We start from the raw sequence: 21,748 nt of genomic DNA on the forward strand, positions 1-21,748 counted from the left end.
CAAAACAAAAATGGCAGTCTGATTGGCACTACAAGAACAAGTAAGATGTTCACCAGAGAACCAACAAGGCAAGCAATCAAGTCCCTTCAGGGCAAACTTCCCTCCAAGACTGAAACTCAAAAGGAACACATGAGCAGGCATGTAAGATTACTAGTGACCACATTGGTCAGTTGGTGAGTGAAAGAGGGGGAAAGGCAGCAATGGGCTGAGTTCAGCCACGTTCCATAGACTCCCGTCAACCTGGAGATGAAAGAGATAAGAGGAAGGACTGGTTGGTCTGAAGTGTGGTGAGTCCTGGGGACTCCTGAGCCCATGAGCAGGGACATAGCCATGGAGGGTGACAGCTGAGAGTGAAATGTCCAGCTGATATGAAGTGAGGGGAGAGAGAGGTACAAGAACACCCAGATTTGTAGATAGTACCCATTCAACCTAGCCTCGATGGCTTGATAATCAGAACTCGACTAGAGGAAGATTAAAAAAAAAAAAATTTGTTTTTGATAAAGGAAACAAGTTTAAATTGCTACAATTTGATGAACTTGACCTGCCTATACTTATGGATGTAGTAACTCAAAATACCAACTGAGCGGGAAGGAGTCTTCATATCAAGGATCAATCCTATCCCTTCTATACACAGGGTTGATAGGGACAGGCAACTTAGACCTTGGCTAACTAAAATGAGGGGAGATAGAAAGGCATGAAATGACTGGCTTACAAGTTTTCAAGAGGGAGTTTAGTTTCAGAGTGTGCAGGGGAAGGTAGAACCCCCACTGAATAGTTTCTATGTTGTCTAGCTGAGTCTGGTGAAAGGAGATGGGGATAAGATTCTTATGATTCAATAATGAGTAATTGTTATCATGACTAATTGTAAAGGTAGAAGTTGTGTAACATAAAGGGGAGAGTATTAATTCAACATTCTAGGACCATCAAGGGAGAAGAAGCATGAGTGGAATGTGGGACCCTATTCAGAGAAGCAGTGAGACCAGAGATGAGGACATGGAGAGAAAGAGCAGCTGAGGATTCTAGACTCATGCAAAAAGAAAGGCTGTGTGCTGGCAACCAGGAGGCAGGCTTGCAGAAAATGTCCTTTGGTTGTTTAAATGATTATATATTCCTGAGTGTTTTTGTGTACACTCCCCCCGCCACCACCACCCAAAAACCCCGGAGGGAATAGAAGCAAATACTACTGAATGATGATACACAGAGGAGATTTTAATCATTGCAATGAATAGTGTAAAACCGATGTCTTCCCATGTAAACTATCACTCAATTCACAGTAAAAACATTTAAAAAAAAGATAATGGAATTTTTCCACAAACTTTTTGAAATCTCTTCACAGATACATAAATGAAGGGCTTCAAAAGGTCGTAGAAAAATTCCATTATTTTTTCATTGCATTTTATCACAAACATTTTGAAGCCCCCCTTGTATTTGTATGTGTGTGTGTATATGAGCCCTGGTGGCACAGTGGATTAAGCATTGAACTGATAACTGTATGCCAAACTGATAACTGTACATATGTGTGTCAGAACAGACTATTTTTAATAACTATTCCTAAAACCAATTTATAAACAAGGGGGAAGTACATGTGATACCATGTTAAGTGAAAATTCTAAGATACAAAACTGTACAGTAATAGATCAAAATGTTCACAATGGGAAATGGATACTTTATCTATATTTACCTCTACAATCTCAAATAGTCTACAGTGAGCTTCTAGAAATTACATAATTAGGAGAATTTTTTTTAATACAAAGGATGTTTATGTGATTGAATGAATAAAAAATAAAAGTCTACTTAATTTGTAATTGATGTGTTTATAGGGGCAATAACCATGGCTTTGCTAGAAAACCTGGTGGCAGGAAATGTGTATATTGTCAAGATATCTGCATCTAATGAGGTGGGAGAAGGACCCTTTTCAAATTCTGTGGAGCTGGCTGTTCTTCCAAAGGAGACTTCTGAATCAAATCAGAGGCCCAAGCGTTTGGATTCCGCTGATGCGAAAGGTCCGTATATTGCCACAGACCTTGACTTTTCTGAGGAAAAAATAAAGATGCGTGTATTTTTTCCCCCAGCTCTCTTGTATTTTATTTCAACAGCCCTAAACTTGTACTTTGTTCCTTTGTTGTTACTTGTGAGGTTCTTTTATTACAGGGCTATGTGGCTCTTCTCTGGGCTCCTGGAAGGAGGCAAAATTACCTCAAAATTAATTACAGTTCTCAGATGCTGTGTTGCAATCCCTTCTTTTCCCAGCTGTGCAGCCACCAAGAAAGACCACCCTGCCCAGGCACTGATGGGCAGGAGGCTTCCTGGCAGGTTTCATGGAAATAAACAGCCATGGGATTGTGGGGATTATGGTCTCAAACTAAGAAGAACATGGTTTTCATTATGAGTTTTCGCCACAGTAAAACAGCTTTTCCAGAGAGAGAGTTGTTTCTCTCTGGAAAAACAATTGGGTAAAATATGTGTTTAAAGAGCACCCTTTAGTGCACTCAGAGGAGTTTTGCTCTTTTCTGAAAGAAGCCGGGGCCCTGTGGTGCCAGACTAGACACCTTTTCCTCCTTTCTGGGTCTGTGGGTCTGTGGCAAGGGAGTGAGGGGTGGGGGCAGTATAGATGCAAATGGAATGCCAGCTGACCTCAGGACGAGATTAAGGTCTCTAAGGACCATGGAGAATTCATTGACGTTGTGTGTGTGTGTGTGTGTGTGTGTGTGGTGTGTAAGGAGATAGCGTTGGTAGCTACCATATGATCAGGGAAAACCAAGAGTAAGGCTTCTATTCAGTTGTCAGATACCTGGCTATTCAAATGGTCGAGGGACCAGGAACATGGGCATCTCTGAGACCTCGTTAGACATGCAGAATCACAGGTCCCACCCCAAACTTAGTGAATCAGAGTCTGCATTTTAACGACATCTCCCAGTGATTCACGTGTGCATTATAGTTTGAGAAGCACTGCTTTGTTTTACATGAATAGAAAACTATTCTCCAGCATACAGGTCTGCCTTCAAGGAAACATGACAAAAACTATCCTTTGATTCATCAAGGAACATATATAATTTGTGCCTGTTAGTATTATAAATTATGAACTGATGTTCATGTTTGTAGTAAGACTGTTGTGTTTGGAACTCATATTTAAAGTCTTCAATATTGGAAGATAAACCCATCTCTGAGATCCCTGATACAAAGTATCATGAGTTCTTTCTTCCTAGACATAGATGTCAAAACTTTTTCTTTGAGATGAAAAATGATAGAAAAGTGAATATTCATCTGATATCATGATCAATGGAATCATTTATTTTTCTGATTGATGCTAAATAAATGTATTTCCCATCTAGCTTATTCCAGCTATTACCACCTGGACCAGAAATCAATGACCGGCATTGCTGTAGGTGTTGGCATAGCCTTGACCTGCATCCTCATCTGTATCCTCATCTTGATTTACCGAAGTAAAGCCAGGTGTGTGTCCATTACTAGACATGTTGACGTACTTAAAGACATTTACGGTCAGTAGCCACAGAAAGCAAATCGAAATCAGACACGTTTTAGAGTTAACTGAGAATTTCTAAATATTTTGTTACTTGAGTTTTTAAAGTTAAAGCAGTATGCTCGCTTTAGAGAGGGGATTTGCTGTGCCAATAAAATAAGGACCTCATTTCCTTATTATTTTGAGATCTCTATTTTGAGTGAGAAACAAAAATTATGTCCTTGGACTTAAGTAAATAAAACAAGAGCCACTTAATTTGTTGTACCTGCTTATTGTAAGAATCCTCTAGTGTCTGAGATATTTTCATAGTCAGGTGACGATACCTGCAGTGCCTAAGTCACTGAGACCACCACCCTCCCACCATAGGACACATAGTTGAGATCCCCATACACAAGGATTAAGACAAATATGATAACTAGGAGTTGGGTGCCTATAAACTCTGTCAGGCAATCTAATTTGTGGTTTGACTTTTGACTAAATTATCAGCAGTGGCTTGCAATCAGTGAACTTGTCTAATTATAAACTTTTATATTTTAGCTTTTGTTGTATTTATTTTCGTAAGGTTCCTTTTTTAATAAAAATTTTAAAATTCAAGTTAAATACACATCAATTTTAGGTGATCCCTTCATCGCTCATCTCATTTAATTAGCATATGGAGTATTAGGAGTTTACAAATATTTGATAATTGTACCTAGAAACATACTTGGAAAGCATATTAATGAAAGTTCTAACATCTTTTTATATATTGAAATAGCTTAGTTTTACTGTCTAAGTTTCTCACTGTAAGAATTTTTATAATTATGAACTTCATGCATATTGTTGTTGTCACGTGCTGTGGAATCGGTTCTGACTCATAATGACCCTGCATAGGCTTTCTGAGGCAGGAGATTTGTCGTGAGCAGAAAGCCTCATCGTTCTACTGCAGAGCAGCTGGCGGCTCAAGCCAATTTATGGTTCGCAGTTCAGTGATCATTCTACAGAGTCGCAGCACATCTGATTTAGGAATCACATTGTCCTTAGGAATCCATAAGTCTTGGTGAGAAGGAAAGACCCTATGGATGACAATAATCTGATCCCATTGTGTTTAGGGTCACTGTGAGTCAAAGACCAAAACAACAGAACTAACAAGAACAAATCTTACAGAAGTGCTACTGTAAATTGCCCATCATTAATTAGGAAGGAATCTACTTGACTGAGCTCTGGTAGCGTAGTGGTTACGAATCGGGCTGCGAACCTTAAGGTCAGCGGTTCGAAACTACCAGCCGCTCCGCGGGAGAAAGATGAGGCTTTCTACTCCCGTAAAGATTTACACCCTCGGAAACCCTGTACAGGGCCGCTATGAGTCGGAACCAACTTGATGGCACTTAACAACAACAATTAGGAAGGAAAGTTTTATCAGTGCAACAGTCTATAAACCTAATAGGAAAATTGTAGATTAGAAAATTCTTATTTTTGTACAAGTTATAAAATAGTACTTTGTAAACACTTAAAGATTTGTTAAATGATTGCAAGAAGTCATTTTATATAAGCAGGAACTGAGGCAAAAAAAAAAAAAAAATTTTTTTAAGCTTCTTTGAATTATAAAAGTTTGCAGTAGTAAGTTGAAGTTAAAATCCAATACCCAATATCTAGAAATGTGAGGACACAGGCATAAAAACTCCATGTTTACAAAGTTGTGATTATAGGCCAAATTTGTATAACTGCCTATATTATCTTCAGTGAATTAAGATTTTCTTTTCTTGACAATATTTCAGGAAATCATCTGCTTCCAAGACTGCACAGAATGGAACTCAACAGCTATCTCGTCCCAGTGCCTCCTTAACCACTGCAAGTGAAGCAGGGAAGAGCCTGGAGGGAGCTGTGGACAATGAAGACTCCTTAATGCCAATGATAGTGCCCACAAGCTTCATTGACGCCAAGGTGCTGTGAGCTGCGAGACTGATTTACTGCACAATCATTCTCTGCACTCATCTTCTCTTTATATGTAAAACTTACTTACCAAAAAATGACGGTTGGATGTATTGTATCTATACTCCAATTAATGAAATATAAAGCAATTTCACCCAGATCCTTCCTTACATAGAATGATTGAGGAGAAAAAGTTGGGAATATTTAAAGGACAAAAGACTAACGGATAAAAGGGATACAGAAAAAACAAATGAGAAAGTAGCATAAATTTGGATAGATGGGATTATGTGGTGCATGTTGTTGTGGTTAAGTGCCATTGAGTTGGTTCTAACTCATAGTGAACCTGTATAGGGTTTCCAAGGAGTAGCTGGTAGGTTTGAACCACCAACCTTGCAGTTAGCAGTCCAGTCCTTATTCTACAGCACTACACCAGAACATCTAAGATATCTTAAACAAGATGTCATTAGTCTCTACTTACTATCATTTGGACTCCCTATATTTAGAGGATGGACGGTTTTTTATTATTCCACTAGACCATTTGAATTGACTATGAGAACAGCCCAAGTATGAATGACATTTTAAAAATAAATGCTTCAGGGTCCTTCTCTCTATGACCTGAGGAAGTTGGATCTAAGGTATAGAAATTGCATTGGAAGGCATTGCTGTGTCCTTTCAGTATAGGTAATGATAGGAGAGTGGTAGGCATTAGGAACACCAACTTAAAGCTCTTCTTAGTCACTTGGAACAAATGATGGTGTGCACTGCTACATAGTTTACAAGTTTTTTTTAATTTTTTTTTTTTAAAGCAAATCAGGAAGCAACTATAATAAATTTAACCCATGCAACAATTTTAGCAGTGGGGAGCCTATCTGTGGAGTAAAGGTGAAATCACGTTTAATGAGCAATTAATCAGGTATCCTCAAACTACACTTGGCCAGTATACAGCCTGTTTTCGTATGGTCAGCCACTGAATTAAGAATGTTTTTTTTACATTTTTAAAGAGTTAACAAAAAAAAGAAGAGGAAAATGAAACCGAGACAATATAGGACCTCAAAATCCTAGAATATTTACTCTCTGGTTCTTCACAACCAGAAGCTCACACGGTGCAATGGGTAAACACTTGGCTGCTAACCAGAAAGCCATCAGCTTGAACCACTTGCTCTGTCGGCAGGAGTTGTAGCTGTCTATTTCCATAAAGAGTTAGAGCCTTGGGAAGTGTCTGGGGCGATTCTGCCCTGTCCTACAGAATCACTGGGAGTTAGAATTAACTCAGTGGCACTGGGTTGGCCCTTTACATAAAAAGTTTACCAAGTGCATCTATAATGTATATTTCCCAACTCGTCTCTAAAATTTGTTGTTAAGAGCTGCCGAGTCAGTTCCAACTTATAGCAACCCAGTACAGTGTTTCCAATGGGCCTCTGATGGGTTTGCACCTCTGACTTTGTGGTCATCAGCCCAGTGTTTATCCTACAGCATCACACCAAAATATAACAAAATATCAGGCAATTTTGATATAAAGTTTTATCCAATTATATTTCACAGATGCACTGTACTTGTTTCTAATACAATATATTATGGGTAAACAATATAATAATTGATTTTTTTGCTGCTTTTCAGTCATTTATTCAGTTCATTCAAATGAATTCATTTCTGAGTGTCTACTAAATGCTAGGCACTAGGAGAGGTACAACAAGCAAAAAACTGGTCTAAAAATTTAAGGAAATGTCAATGAATCAAAATATTAGAACTGTGTAATTAATGTGTGAAGTTGTTGTTGATGTTTAGTGCCGATGAGTCAGTTCTGACCTATAACAACCCTGTATAGGGTTTCCAAGGAGCAGCTGGTGAGTTTGAACCACCGACCTTGTGTTTTAAACTGACTTAGCAGTCCAGCACATTAGCCCACAGCACCACACAATAAATGCTGCTGATGATTATACAACATTTGGAATCTAGTGTTTCAGGGGAGCAATTTTCTTTGACTAAGTATGGCTTATTATTCTGCAAAGATTTAAGGAGATGAGCCCCACATGCCTGCAACGCAGCAGATGGCCCCTTCTAAAGGAGATACTCCTCATGCCCTCCTCACACTTGATGCCACTTCCTGTCTCCTCCAGGCCTCTTGGCCCAAATTTTATATGCTTTGGCTCTTGCCCATTTTCTAAAAGGTCCCTCTCATCTCCCATGTTCTAAGCAATTTTATGATTCTTGCTCTCTCTCTGGGACTTATACAACCCTCTGAAGCAGGACTTTGGTACTCAGACAGTGTGATTATTTCTGCCTAGATCATCCCTCCTCTATGAGACTGGAACACTCTAACTTCATGAGTTAGACTTTTTTTTTTTAAGTTTTTGAAGGTTCCATTTGTGAATGCTTGACAAAAGAAGACGTGTCTTTTTTTTTTTTTTTTTTTTTGTAATCATTCCTTCACCCAACAAATATTTATTGAGCTCTAAATATTCGCCAGGCACCAGGCTATATATTTCCAACTACAAAATATCAAGCATTCGTTTGAGTATCTGGTTTGTATGTTTCTTTTTTTTTTTTTTTCTTTTTTAGGGTTTTATTGTGAATTGAGTGATAGTTTACATGGGAGAACATTGGTTTTACACCATTGTTTCGTTGCCGTGATTACAATTTCCTCTGTGCATCATTGTCTTTTTTTGTTTTGCAACTCAATTTAGCTTTTATTTCCAACATATACATTAAGCCACTCAACTTATTTTAAATTAATCTAGAGCATTAGAAACTAAAACTTTTAAATAGTGACCTCAGGTGTGTCAGAGTGGAACTGTGCTCCATCATGTTCCTGGGTGGTATAAGTAACTGCTAACTGAAAGGTTAGTAGAAAGACCTGGAGACCTGATTCTGAAAAATCAGCCTAAAAAAGTACTAAAATATATGGTGCTTCTGTTATCGTTAGCTTGGAACTGGACATGAGAAAGGATGAAAGAGAAAGTACAGAGGAAACAGAAAAAAAGAGTAATAATTTAAAGTGAAAGAAGTAGACAGAAAGAAATGGAGGCCTTTGAAGGAAGTTTGGAGGATAAAACTCTCAGTTCCCTTAGCATGTGGTTGTCCTATAACTTGATCCCTCGTTTATTGTTACTTTTATTGAGTAAATATGAACTTGGACCAGTTATTTCTCCCCAGCTACTTTTAAATTTTTGCAAACGTACAGAAAGGTTGAAAGGATAATTTAGTGATTACCCAAATATGTGCTGATACTTTATATTTGATTCTCTCTCTACATATGCTCACTGATTGGGATACCATTTAAGTTGTTGGAATCAATATTCTTCCCAAATACTTACACATACTTATCTTTCTTAAGAATCATCTTAGTGTGTCTTTTTGATCAGTAACAAATTTGTGGTACGCTGCATGTGTAAAAGGAGAAAGTGATGCTGGTGACCTTTTTCTTTTAACATTTAAAAATGTTTATTACTTAGGCTAGACTGAATTCTATAATGCCAAGATATTTACATGTTCCCCTTTTATTTCCCCAGGGAGGAACTGACCTGATAATTAACAGCTATGGCCCAATAATGAAAAACAACTCTAAGAAAAAATGGCTTTTTTTCAAAGATTCTAAGAAGATAAAAGCTGAGCAGGTAACCCTCCTAAGTTAGGACAAGTTTTGGCAATTCCTGGTCTATGAAATATGATTGTCAAGAAGAGGGGAACATATAAATGAATGCTTTATTTTAATTTCTGGGTTCTTACTGGACATGATTTTCTTAATGTGGAACCTGACTCTTTGGAAAGCCATGTTGAGTGACCACTGAAATGGCAGAAGAGTAATCAGAACTGTGGTTTTCAAGTAGAAATGGTGGTGGTGGGGCAGTGGAGAAAGCATTAGGGGCAGGATCATATATCAGAATCGTGGAAGCAGCTTTCCAACACTTCTTGTGCCCCAGGTAACCCTGACACGCTGCCATGCCTCCGTGAGTAACCATAGGCCTACAAAAACCCTCCATGATGATGATGGTCTCTCTTCCATATACTGAGAAAGTTTTCTGTATTTTTTGTCTAGCCTCAACGAAGATTTTCTCAAGCGGTCTGCTTGTACCAGCCAGGCACGACTGTACTGATCAGTGATGAAGACTCCTCCACGTCCCCAGGTCAGACAGCCAGCTTCCCGAGGCCCTTTGGTGTTGCTGCTGATACTGAACACTCAGCAAATAGCGAAGGCAGCCATGAGACTGGGGATTCTGGAAGGTTTTCCCATGAGTCCAATGATGAGATACACCTGTCCTCAGTTATAAGTAGCACACCCCCGACCCCTGATTCCTTCACTGGCAGTGATTCAGGTGGGGATCCTGCTGTGAGGAAGTGTGAAGACCCCGCAGTGCCGTCAGTTGCTGCGCAGACTCCATCAGTTCTTCAGCCACCATCTGCCATGCTATCCTTCGATAAAACCGATTTTCCAATCTAGACCGTCACGGTCTGGCACCCTCACCTGTCACTCTGTTCGAAGGACAATGAACAGGGAACCAAAGCCTTTTGTGAAAATCTGCATATCTCTTTGGGTATTTTAGCTTTTTTGAATGTGTTTTTTTTTTTTTTTAAACTCACGTATTTTGAATGTTTCATTGTCAGCAATGTGAATGGACAGTCAAGATCTTTGACTGAACTATAAAATATATCACTGGAGCAAAGGGAAGACTTTTGAAAGCCCCTTTGCTAACTATCTACCTCAGTTTGCCAGATGGCAAACCCTGATGACAACTTTGTTACCTCGTTTGTGGTTTTAGTGTCTCTCAGCTACATAACCAATGATACTTCCTACTAGTATATTGTTTTCATTGCTGTATGTGTAATATGTGATGTGTTTGATCAAAGGAGTCATATAGGTAGATGAGTAAGAATGTTTATCTGAAGCTCTGATTAAAAAAAAACACACCAAACAAAACTATGATATCTGCATAGTTTGGACAATATAACACCTCTGACTGTGAGGACTGTTAAACCACTGAGAAGAGAAAAAATGGGAGTAGTGTTGCTAAAAAGGCCTTTATGTCTTGGGCCTTAGAGCCTGAGTGCTTTATCTGCTGTATCCAAAACCTCAACCTGCCGAGAGCTGTGCCTTTTCTGTCTTCCTTCCCTTTGGTTGACAGTTGGCCAAAGGCTGGACTGTCTAGTTTGCAAAGCATCTCAACTTTTCCCAGTATTACTTGCAAAGCCCCTGCAGAAAATGGACTTTTAAAAGATAATGGTTAGGTTTTTGTTTTGTTTTGTTTTCACTTTTATGTTTTTAAATACAAGCTTGGCATAAAGGAGTGAAGAAATTTCATAAAATATTAAGAATAATGGTGAATGCAATAGTAGACAGTAAGATGAACTTGAGGTTATCGTAGTAACAGTGCCTTCCAGTATATATTATGAAATTCTTTGCCTTACACCTTTTGAATATTCATGAAGTTGTTTAGGACAAGAGTACCAAAAGAGTTGCCTTAAGAGTTTCTTGGAATTTACTAATAACTATTTGGGTGTATGTTACTTTACCAAAATATTTGTTTTTGGTTTTTTCTTTTTGTGCAGGTCTTGTTTAGGGATAAGTAGTCAAAGCTCTCCCAACATGTTGTGTTTTCCTGATTTCTTAGAAGAATTTGGTGTTCTTTATTTCCTCTTCCTTCAGTGTCAATGCTTTGAATGAGGGATACTAACTCCAGGAGTGAGTTAATCCTCTAGCTGGTTTGAAATCAGCCAACTGTTTACTCAGTGACATGGTCTCGGCTTTCTCTCAGTCTTGAGGCAGCACCTCCTAGGTGCCGAGCAGTGTGAGAGGATAAAGAAAGACGAGATGTAGAAAGGGAGGCCCATAGCTTTAAAAAAAAAAAAAAAAAATTTTTTTTTGAAATTATCTAGAAATTTCTTTTGAACCTGCTTGTAACAGGAATCTTAATGGGTTTTCCCTTTATAGAGGAGGTCCTATTGAATAGTATTCCAAAATGAAAAATATATATATAGGATATTAATCCCTCTATCATCTCCTCTCCCAGTGACTGATGATATAACATTTTTTGGGGGGTTGTTTTTTTTAATCTGTAGTTTTGTGCCAAACTAGATGTGTTCAGAAGCAGATCAATATAAAGTGTCAGCAACCACTTCTGAACTAAATTCAAAGTCCCCCGTTGTGTTACCTAAGTATGGGCTTCATGGCAAAACAAAAAAGCAGAGCTTCAGGTGAACAATCTGAGGCAAGGAAGAATCTGCTCCTGCCTTTATAGCTCCTGTTTTATACTACCTCCTTTTAAAGTTATTCTAGTGTTAATTTTTCCTGTACTCAGGGAACATTTTGTTACTTTTGAGCTGCCTCATGGAAGCATGGGCAAATTGACAGGGTATGGCGGGGTTTTTTATTTTATTTTTTATTTTTGTTGTTTGTTCGTTTGTTTGTAACTAGAAGTATGTGGGGCCAACTTTTATCAGTATCTAAAACTAGGGAATACTTTGAGATCATTTTATTTTTGAAACTTTCATTGATAGACAAACAAAGTAAAATTTCAAGATGAAACATCATTTGTCAGAGTTATGGAAGATGCATCTAGGACCATATGAATTTGATTAGTTTTAAAAGCCTAAAAAGATGATCTGAAGTCCTTGAGGAAAGTATTTTGTTTGGTTGTTTTTTGATGGACAGGCCCATAGTTACTGTAGCTATTTAGACCATAACTATTTGTTAATTATTTTCACAGTACATTTTCACCTTTTCATTTTGTTCTTACACAGACTTTTTCATAATAATTCTGTTACCAAAGAATTTTCAGTAGAAAGTGAAAATCTGAATATGATTTCCCAAAAGTTGAAATAACTAGAAGCATCTATAGGTATGGAGTTTATGTAAGTTAGTTACTAACCGAAAGCAGTAGGGTTTATTTTTGATTGTCATAGTTAATTAAATAGACTAGTAATTCTAACTACCTTAATTGTTGCCAGAGCATTTAATATAAGTTGTAATACTTTCTTTACCAGCAGACACTTCCAAAGAATTTTTAGTGTGTGTGTTTTTTGTTTTTTTTTTTTTTGGGTTTTTTTGCTTCAGCAAGTAAATCTTCAACTACACAGTATTAAAGTATTTTTAAGTTGTTGAAGTGACTTGTTGGAGAGAAAAAAGAAATATTTTCACCAAAGATATATATTTTGGTCTCACCGAATAAGGTATTTGGTCTCACTGAATAAGATATTTAGTGTACAGCAAAGACTTCTTCCTATTTTGAAGCAAGCTTCTTTGAAGTCTTAAGTATAAAATTTATAACCAAAATGTGAAGGTTGTCACTCATCTCTCATAGTGGTGTTACAACATGGTATTTCACTCCAAATGGTAACAATTTCTTCTTCCAAAGATTTATTTGCTATAAGTATTGATACATCCATTTAATTTTATGCCAAATATTACAAGATACTGCTTATCAGTATTTTCATACCAAAGACCACTAAAAGATAGAGGTTAGCCTATAAATAATTAGAGGTGAGCAGATTTGAAATAAATTTATTTAGAGTCTGATAGGGGATCTAGCTTTAGTAGCAAAAGATATCAAAGGTTAAGTTTACATAATTAAAGCAATAAAATTATATTGGTATTTATCAGTGTTTTATTCAAGTACTTTTTATCAGCAAATTAAAACAAAAAGAAGAAGAAACCAAAGATATTTAAGGTTACCTCCATATATAGGCAAATTTAGATGTACATTAACACTGTTGTTTTTTTGTTTTTTTTCATGTTAACCAAATATGCCTCTCCAGAACCCCGCCTGTGTGCAAATAGCATACTGCATTGGGACTTTCCATTGAATCTGCTGATTCAGCCATCGGATGTTTTTGCCAAATGTAGAGTGATAATATCCTAAGCACCTTGAGGGTGAGATGTCAACAGAATTTTCAGCAGACTTTTCCATTGTAGACCACTGTGGCAACCCCTGAATTTAACCAGTGCAATCGTCTTCCTGCTAAAAACATTACCTGGTTAACACAAAAGGCTTGAGGCCTTTTGGGAAGCAACAGGGATGTATCGATAGCAAGGAAATTTTATTACTATATAATTGGATTCTAACAGATGTGCTTTTTAAAGTTATCCATCAGTTGGTATTTCAGACGTTAGTGGAACCTTAGATAAAACAAAAATATTTTTTTGAAAACTCTGGAATTTCATATTTCGATTAACCTAAAAATAAAAACCCAACTTTAGTCACTAAATGACTTTTCAAAAATCAGCTTTCATATACACCAAGGAAATCAGATCCACAATGAAATGTTATTTATTCATTTGTCTTTGCTTCAAATAAGATACTGGGAAGAATGTCACTGATTTGCATTGGTTTGCCTTGGCCTTCTTAAAGATTTCTCCAGAATCTTGTTCACTGATGACAAATCATTATTCCTAGTTAAGTCCACATGCTATGAGTCGGAACCGATTCCACGGCACACAACAACAACAAGTGCATATGAAGATACCTTTGTAAACAATTTAAAATATGTCAGAAAGTAGAATTTAAGGCATAATTTTTAATGCAAATCCACCCAGACATGATTCCACTTCAGCAATGAAACTGGTGATTCACTTAAATACATTTATATTTCATGGAGTATAAATGTCAGATACTGAATGTCAAAACAAAATCAGTATCTTTCTAAAACTAAACATATATTTTGTAGATTTTGTTCCTACCAATTTGCCACATAAGTCTTAATGAAATTGCTTTTGTTGAAAAATTAAAATAATTTTCTGTGAACACAGAGCCGGGGGTTCTGGAGAGCACCATATACAACTGGTTGTCTGATTGTGAATTTTACTGTTGTTTAGTAAAGCATTACCATAGAAATTGGTGTTAAGTTGATTTATGCTCAGGACATAAAATCACAGGCTAATGCAATGTGTGTGTTTGCAGGTTTTAACCATCTCAGGCAGTTTCCTTTTTAAGCCTTTGAGAGTGTTTATAGTTAAAGTCTTGCATTTTTATTAACCAAATACTGTGTTAATTTCCTATTGCTGCTGTAAGAAATTGTCACAAACGTAATGGTTTAAACAGACAGATATTCTGTCTTAGAAGTCTCTAGGTCAGACGTGTACACAGGTCTCACTAGGATAAACCCAGGAGTCAGCAGTGGGGCAGCGTTCCTTCTCGAGGCACTAGAGAAGAATCCATTGCCTTGCTGTTTCCAGCATCTAGAGGCACCTTCTTACCCTTTCTCTGTCTTCAAGGCCAGCAGTGTAGCATCTCATTGGCTCAGCTTCCATCATCTCATCTCTTTCTCTGTCTCCATGAGTCTAATTTTAAGTTGGGGTAGCAGGATAATCTCCCCATCTCAAGATCCTTAATCATATTTGCCAAGTCCTTTCTGCTATATAAATTAATATATTCACAAATTCTAGGCATTAAGACATGAACATCTTTGGTTGGGCATTTCTTTGCTTACCCATAGATAGATTGTTTTTACGGAATTGTCATCCCCATAAAATGTCTACAACATTCCAGAGATTGAGAATCTGAGTTTTGTGCCTCTTGGGGATCTTTAAAATTTCAAAACCAGAAAAACCATGGGTTATTGCCTATGAAATGTACAAATATTCTCTATAAAACACTAAAATAATGAACTAGTCAATTCAGCTTTAAACATGTTGAATGTGTACTTCATAGAGAAACATCTCAATTCTGTGGCTTAACAAAGTTTCCTAAATATTTATCTCTAACTTTATGGGATTTCATTTTAGAAAACTGTTTATATTATAATCAAATTTTCTCTCTTTTTTTCTGACATGATAATGTTGTAAGGAATAAGATTTCAAAATATAGGGACTCAGAGTAGATGAACCAGGATCATGCTCAAATCCACACTTTGTTTTCTTTCTAAAAGCAGTGCTTACAACATGCAACTTTTCTTCTCTTTAGAGAATCTCTTCAGTTTCACAAAGCATTGAATACTTGGATTTGGATTTTGGTAACCCCCAGTTTTCTCCACAACCCTCAATAAAAATCTCTACTTATTTTATCAGCATTTGCATCTAAGAAAAGTATTGTTCTTTTCATTCATTTCTTCTTTGGGTTCCCTTGTCCTAGAAAGTTAATAGATTCATAGCTCTGGGGTTGTTTTCTAATACCTGATTAGTTTCAAGTCAAGTCATTTTTCTGTTTTTTAGGGCAGTTTCTATTTCTGCCTTATTTTTCAACATTTATTCAGTGGGAGAGATAAAGCAATCTTCATCGTGGAGAGCCTACCAGGATAATACTTTGATTAAAGATAAAAGAACATGCCATTTTCTAGTCTCTGTTGTTATGCCGTAGAGTCGGTTCTGACTCATCTATGCACAACAGAGCAAAACACTGCCAAGAGTGGATTATACCCATTTACTGAGCATCTGCCATGTGCTTAGCACATGCATTATCTCTTTAAACTGCTACACTCTACAAAGCAAGTATTATCCCATTTCAGAGATCAGGAAACTGAAGTTCAGTGTGTCTAACTTGCCAGAGGTGGCTTAGCTAAGATATAAACACAAGTTGGTTCAACTCCAAAGTTTATAGGATTTCCACTATAATACACTGCCTCGGCTGAGAAGTGATATTTCATAACCCAGTTCATAGTGCCTTCTACTGTAGGATTAAATATGGCTATTTTATGCATTCATGAAGACCATATTGTACCAACATAACCCTGATCACAATGGATAGTAACCAACCAATGAAAACAATTCTGTCTTAAGTACATCCATTTCTCCATAAGAGGAATTGAGAGGTGCTGGGCCATAACTCATACCTTGTTATCGTCTAATGTCCCTATTTCTTTCATAAGAATTCTTCATTTCTATCAGCAACAATTGTGTGAAGACTGATGCTTGTGCCTAGAACACATTAGAAATAAGAGCCCTTGTCTATACAGGCATTTTCATACTACAGTAGATCCTCAGAATTAAAATTTATTTTTTTAAATTTTTTCTATGTAGTCCCTATATAAAATCCCAAATAGGATTTTATTAAGTGGAAAAGGCTAGATGTGTAATCAGTAGTCCTTCCTTTCTCAATCTGAAGAGTCAATAGTTTTCATATGATTACAATGCCAATTAATGATTCACACTAATCTAAGAGGGAGCAAAGTTGAGGGAGAATCATATACTAAGATATATAGAAAGTTAGGTATCAGAACAAGTAATTTCTGGTCCTTGCCCTATTTGAGAATCTTTTGGTCGGAAAGTTCTTAGTCTACTTCTGTACCTTCCTTAGCCATTAAATTTAATATACTACAAACAAGGTTGTGGTGCAAGACTAAGCGATTCTATTATGAATATTTCAAAGAACCACAAGTCATTTATGTGAGGCTGTGAAACATGGATTTCTTTTTTTCCCTTTATAGGTCAGTCTTTCCAATTATAAATTTGTTTATGCTAAAAAAAAAAAAAATGTTGGTTTGCCTTTCCTGTACATGAACAAAAACAATAGAAAAAAGTGGTTCGTAGAAGATAAAACCTGGGGTTTAAACACTCATCTCTAATGTGGGTAAATCCACAAGAGAATGAGAGGAGCTTACTATAGTTTTGAGAGAACTGAACATGAAATAATACCCCAGTAAATCATTTGTTTTTAAATAACTTTTCTTTTAAGAATTGAAGGAGTGAGGCAAAACTCCCCAGAGAAGTAGATGGGTGAAGAGAAAAGTGCATTTTTAGTATTCTTATCTAACATCTACTTTTTAAAGTTTTAATATTTCTGTGACGTGCTTATAATGAATTTTGTATAGAAGAATACTTACTGGCATCTAATTCTAGTATGTTCAAGTCTACCTGTAAAAGTCAGTTGGGAAGAATGATAGGATTATCATCTCTTTATTATTTAGAAAAAAGAAATGTTTTCCCTTTTTCTTGCACTGTCACTCAGAATAATTCATTAAGATTTTTAACATCTTTGCAGGTTTACTCCAGTTTATATCTTATAAGTCATTCATGATCTATAGACTTACAAACTTTAAAAGTTATGCTACAGAAGTTTATTTTTCTATGGAACTGTTATTGAAAAAAAATATATATATGTATATTGAAAATATTTACGTTAACATAGTCTGTCCTGTTGTCACATTCTGGATATCCATTTTGTTTCCAAATGAAAGTGATCCCTGATTGGTAAGCAACTTGAGCCTGTTGTAGAAACTTGCAAAGCCTGAACACACACACATTGCCTTAGTCTATCATTAGAGTAGAGAACACATGTTAAGAAAGTTTGTCTGTTTGTTGATGTTGTTGAACAAAATGTTATGTGTATGTGTGTAATTTTTTTCTATTCAAAGATGTGAATTAAATGAAAGTGTTGGAGCCAGTTACGTTATTTCATATTAAGGTGTTCTGGTTCCTTACACTCTGTATACCATTTTCTTATAAGGGCAGCATTAGCCAACTTGCTAATGGACTCTAGGGCTGAGCTATATTAATTTTATACTTGACTCAGGGGATCAGCTCTGTGAACTCCATTGCATAAAGAAAGCAAAATGTCTGCCTTGATTTTGAATGTACTTTCTAAATGTCTTTTAAAAACATATTTTGTTTAATAATATGTGGGTTTGTTCTCTTTTGCTAGCATCATAGTAAATATCACCTAGTATTCTCCCCCTCCCCAGGGTAGTTTATATACTACCCTACAGGTCATGCCAAAAATGAATAAAAGTTTAAATGCCAAAATGTTTATGAAACTGCTGTCTAAATACTGATTGATTGCACAGTATAAATAAAAGTTTTCCTTAGTTAAAAAGAACTTCCTTTTGCTCTTCAGTTTTCTTTTTGGAAGTGGAGAATGAATATGTTCAATTTATAGAGTAATACCTTTCATATGCTGGGATGGGATGATTATATAGAGTATAATCCAAGTGTGGGCAGAGAGCCTACCTAAGGCATCTAAGAATCTTTTAAATCTGTTATCTAGTAAATGGAAACAAGGAAATAACAATTTTCCCATTTCAACAGATGGTTACTCCCCTCAAACACCAAACAACAGGTAGCCTAAAAGCTATGGGTTTGTCCAGGTAAACATCGTTTTAATAAAATTAACACTGTAAAGAAAAACAGCTAAGAGAATTCTGAAAACCCTCCCACTAAAAACATCTAAAAATACTACATAGATTGTAACAAAGTAGTTTTTTTAATGTACCTGAATTCTTAAGAAAAAATATTAAATGTCCAAGTTTGAAAAATGAAACTGGAACAGAAAGATAAGAGTAGTCATTTCTTGAAATTACATTGTGCTGGCTGTGAATTAAATTTAAAAAGGGACTGACGCATGATATCGTTTAAATGTTAGGATTATCATTCAAAGGTTGGGAGAATTTACCACACATATACCCTTGCTAAATGAACAAAAACAGATGTAATTTATGAAGAAGAAAATACAGTCCACAAGGAAGATAAAAGAAGCCAGAAGCCATGATGAGCAGGAAATGCAAATCAAAACCACAATAAGTACCACTTAAGAACTACTGGAATGACCAATCAAAGAAGGAGATGATACGTGTTAATGAGAGTGTGGAGAAGTTGGAGCCCTCATACACAGCAGAATGGTGCAACTGCTGGGGAAAACAGTCTGGCAGTTCCTCAAAAAAGCTGAACATACAGTTTCCATATGAACAAGCAATTCCATTCCTAGGTATATGCCCAAAAGAAATGATAACATCTGTTCACACAAAACGTGTATGTACATGTTCATGGACAAATTATTCATAATAGCTAAAACGTGGGAATAGCCCAAATGTCTAGAAACTGATGAATGAATGAAATGTGATGTGACCACTCACTGGAATATTCAATTGCAAAAAAAATATGAAGTCCAGATACATGTTAAAACATGGATAAAAATATAGAACATTATGCTAAGTGAAAGGCCATGTATTGTCTGATTGATTCCATTATATGAGATTTCCAGGAAAGGCAAATTTAGAGACAGACAGAAGATTGGTAAATGCCATCAAATCAGTTCTAACTCAGAAAACCTATGTAGGGTTTCCAAGGAGCAGCTCATGAGCTTGAACTGCCGTTGCTGCAGTTAGCAGTTCAGTACTTATTCTACTGGTTGTATAAGACTGAGGGACTTGGGGAAATCAGGAAGTGACTGTTAATGAGTTTGAAGTTTCTTTTTGAGTTGATGAAATGTTCCAAAGTTAATTATTTTGATGGTTGCACAACTGAACATACTAAACATTTAAGTGGCTATATTGTAAAAACCTGGAGTTAGAAAACGAAAAGGAATGAGCATGCCCAGTATTTCTCAGTACTGAAGAGAAAACTTCAAGCCTCAACCTGCAATATTGAAGGAGTCTGGTAGCGTTGTGGTTACAAATTGGACTGCTAATCTTCAGGTCAGCAGTTCAAAATTACCATGAAAGAAAGATGAGGTTTTCTGCTCCCGTAAAGATTTACAGCCTTGGAAACCTTGTACAGAGTCCTTGCTATGAGTTGGAACCAACTCCATGACACACCACCACCACCATGGGCAAAATATTGAATGATGCAGAAAGCATCAAAAGAAGACAGAAGGAATACCCAGAGTCACTGTACCAAAAGAAATGGATGATGTTCAACCATTTCAGGAGATAGCTTATGATCAAGTGTCATGGTACTGAAGGAAAAAGTCCAAGGAAAACTGAGGGCATTGGCAAAGAACAAAGCTCCAGGAAATGATCAAATACAAATTGAAATCTTTCAACAAACAGATGCAGCACTGGAGGCACTCCCTCATCTGTGCCAAGAAATTTGGAAGGTAGCTACCTGGCCAACTAATTGAAAGAGATCGATATCTGTGCCCATTCCAAAGAGAGGTGACCCAGTAGAATGCAAAAATCATTAGACAATATCATTACTATCACATGCAAGTAAAATTTTGCTAAAGATAATTAAAAAATGTCTGACAGGAAACTGTCAGAGGTTCAAGACAGATTCAGACAAGGACATGAAATAAGGGATATCATTGCTGGTGTCAGATGAATCTTGACTGAAAGCAGAGAATACCAGAAAAATGTTTACCTTTGCTTTATTGACTATGAAAAGCCTTTCAACTGTGCAGATCATGACAAGCTACAGAAAACACTGTGGAGAATGAGTATTCTGGAACACTTAAGTGTACATAGACCAAGAAGCAGGTGTTTAAACAGAACAAGGGGGCAGTGAATGATTCAAAATCTGGAAAGGTGTGTTCCAGGGTTGTATTCTTTCATCATACTTATTCATTCTGTATGCTGAGCAAATAATCTGAGGAGCTGGATTATATGAAGAAGAACATGGCATCAGGATTGGAGGAAGACTAACAAATCTGCAGATGATTCAACCTTGCTTGCTGACAGTGAAGAGGACTTTAAAAATTTACTGATGAAATTCAAAGGCCACAGCCCTCAGTATGGGTTGCACTTCAAAGTAAAGAAAATAAAAATCCTCAGCAGTACACCAATAAATAACATCATGATAAATGGAGAAATCACTAGAGATATGTCATTAAAATAGGATGCTGCAGTCATGAATGTTTTTAACCATGTTGCTTCAGGAAAAACACCATGAATTTTTTATGATGATAATATTAAATTCAAGTCTTTGGTTATTGATTGTAGACCATATTCAAGTTCATAGGACAGTGATCAAGATTGAGAGTTACATAGAAGTGTGTCCCTTTATTATAAAATTTCTTAATATGTTAAAATAATAAGAAATGTCCCACTAATCATTTGTTTTTCAATAATATTTATCCACTAGCAATATTTAGAAAATAAATCTTGTTCTGAAATAATATATATTTTGAAATGTATTCATATAAAAGTTGCATGAACCTGATTTTTGGTTATAGTTGATTGCTTAGGAGATTGTCTTGAACATGATTTTTGTTGTTGTGTGCCATCGAGTCAGCTGTAACTCATAGTGACCCTGTACAGGGTTTCCAAGTTTGTCAGTCTTTATGAGAGCAGAAAGTCACATCTTTCCCTCACATAGCAACTGGTTGGTCATGATTAATGGTTAATATATCTTAAACAAAGTTATAGAATATTAAAACTTTAGCATTGTAGAGGGAGGCAATGTTGCACACAGGGCGGACACATCATAGTTTGGGTGTTGAAGAGGGCAATACACAAGAAGGAGGAGAGGATGGAAGAACAAGGTAGATAGGGGAACACTGAAACAGGTTTGCATGGGCTAAATGGGACAAAGGTAAATAGTGACGCATGCTCAACCTTGGAACAACAGGACTCTGTGATACAGGGATCTAGGCATAGTTTGAAAAAGGAAAATAATACTAAGATGCTTGGCTGTCTTATGAATATTGGTTTCCCTTGCCTACTATTGTAAAATAGACACTTGAGAGGGATAAAAAGGAATGTCAGGAAGCATGTTTACAGAAA

At 36.5% G+C, this 21,748-nt stretch overlaps 1 protein-coding gene across 1 annotated transcript in view; it reads left to right on the top strand.

Annotated features, from left to right (window-relative positions):
* The window catches only part of PRTG (protogenin), a 175,985-nt gene extending 165,704 nt beyond the window's left edge, over positions 1-10,281 (top strand). The window contains exons 16-20 of the mRNA XM_006831624.1: positions 1,821-2,003; positions 3,333-3,453; positions 5,236-5,401; positions 8,899-9,003; positions 9,426-10,281. Coding sequence (XP_006831687.1) covers positions 1,821-2,003; positions 3,333-3,453; positions 5,236-5,401; positions 8,899-9,003; positions 9,426-9,827 — 977 coding nt within the window. The 3' untranslated portion in view covers positions 9,828-10,281. The remainder of the gene's footprint in view (positions 1-1,820; positions 2,004-3,332; positions 3,454-5,235; positions 5,402-8,898; positions 9,004-9,425) is intronic.
* The last annotated feature ends 11,467 nt before the right edge of the window (positions 10,282-21,748 follow it).

The sequence above is a fragment of the Chrysochloris asiatica genome, unplaced genomic scaffold (genome assembly GCF_000296735.1).
Source record: "Chrysochloris asiatica unplaced genomic scaffold, ChrAsi1.0 scaffold00004, whole genome shotgun sequence".
Lineage (NCBI taxonomy): Eukaryota > Metazoa > Chordata > Mammalia > Afrosoricida > Chrysochloridae > Chrysochloris > Chrysochloris asiatica.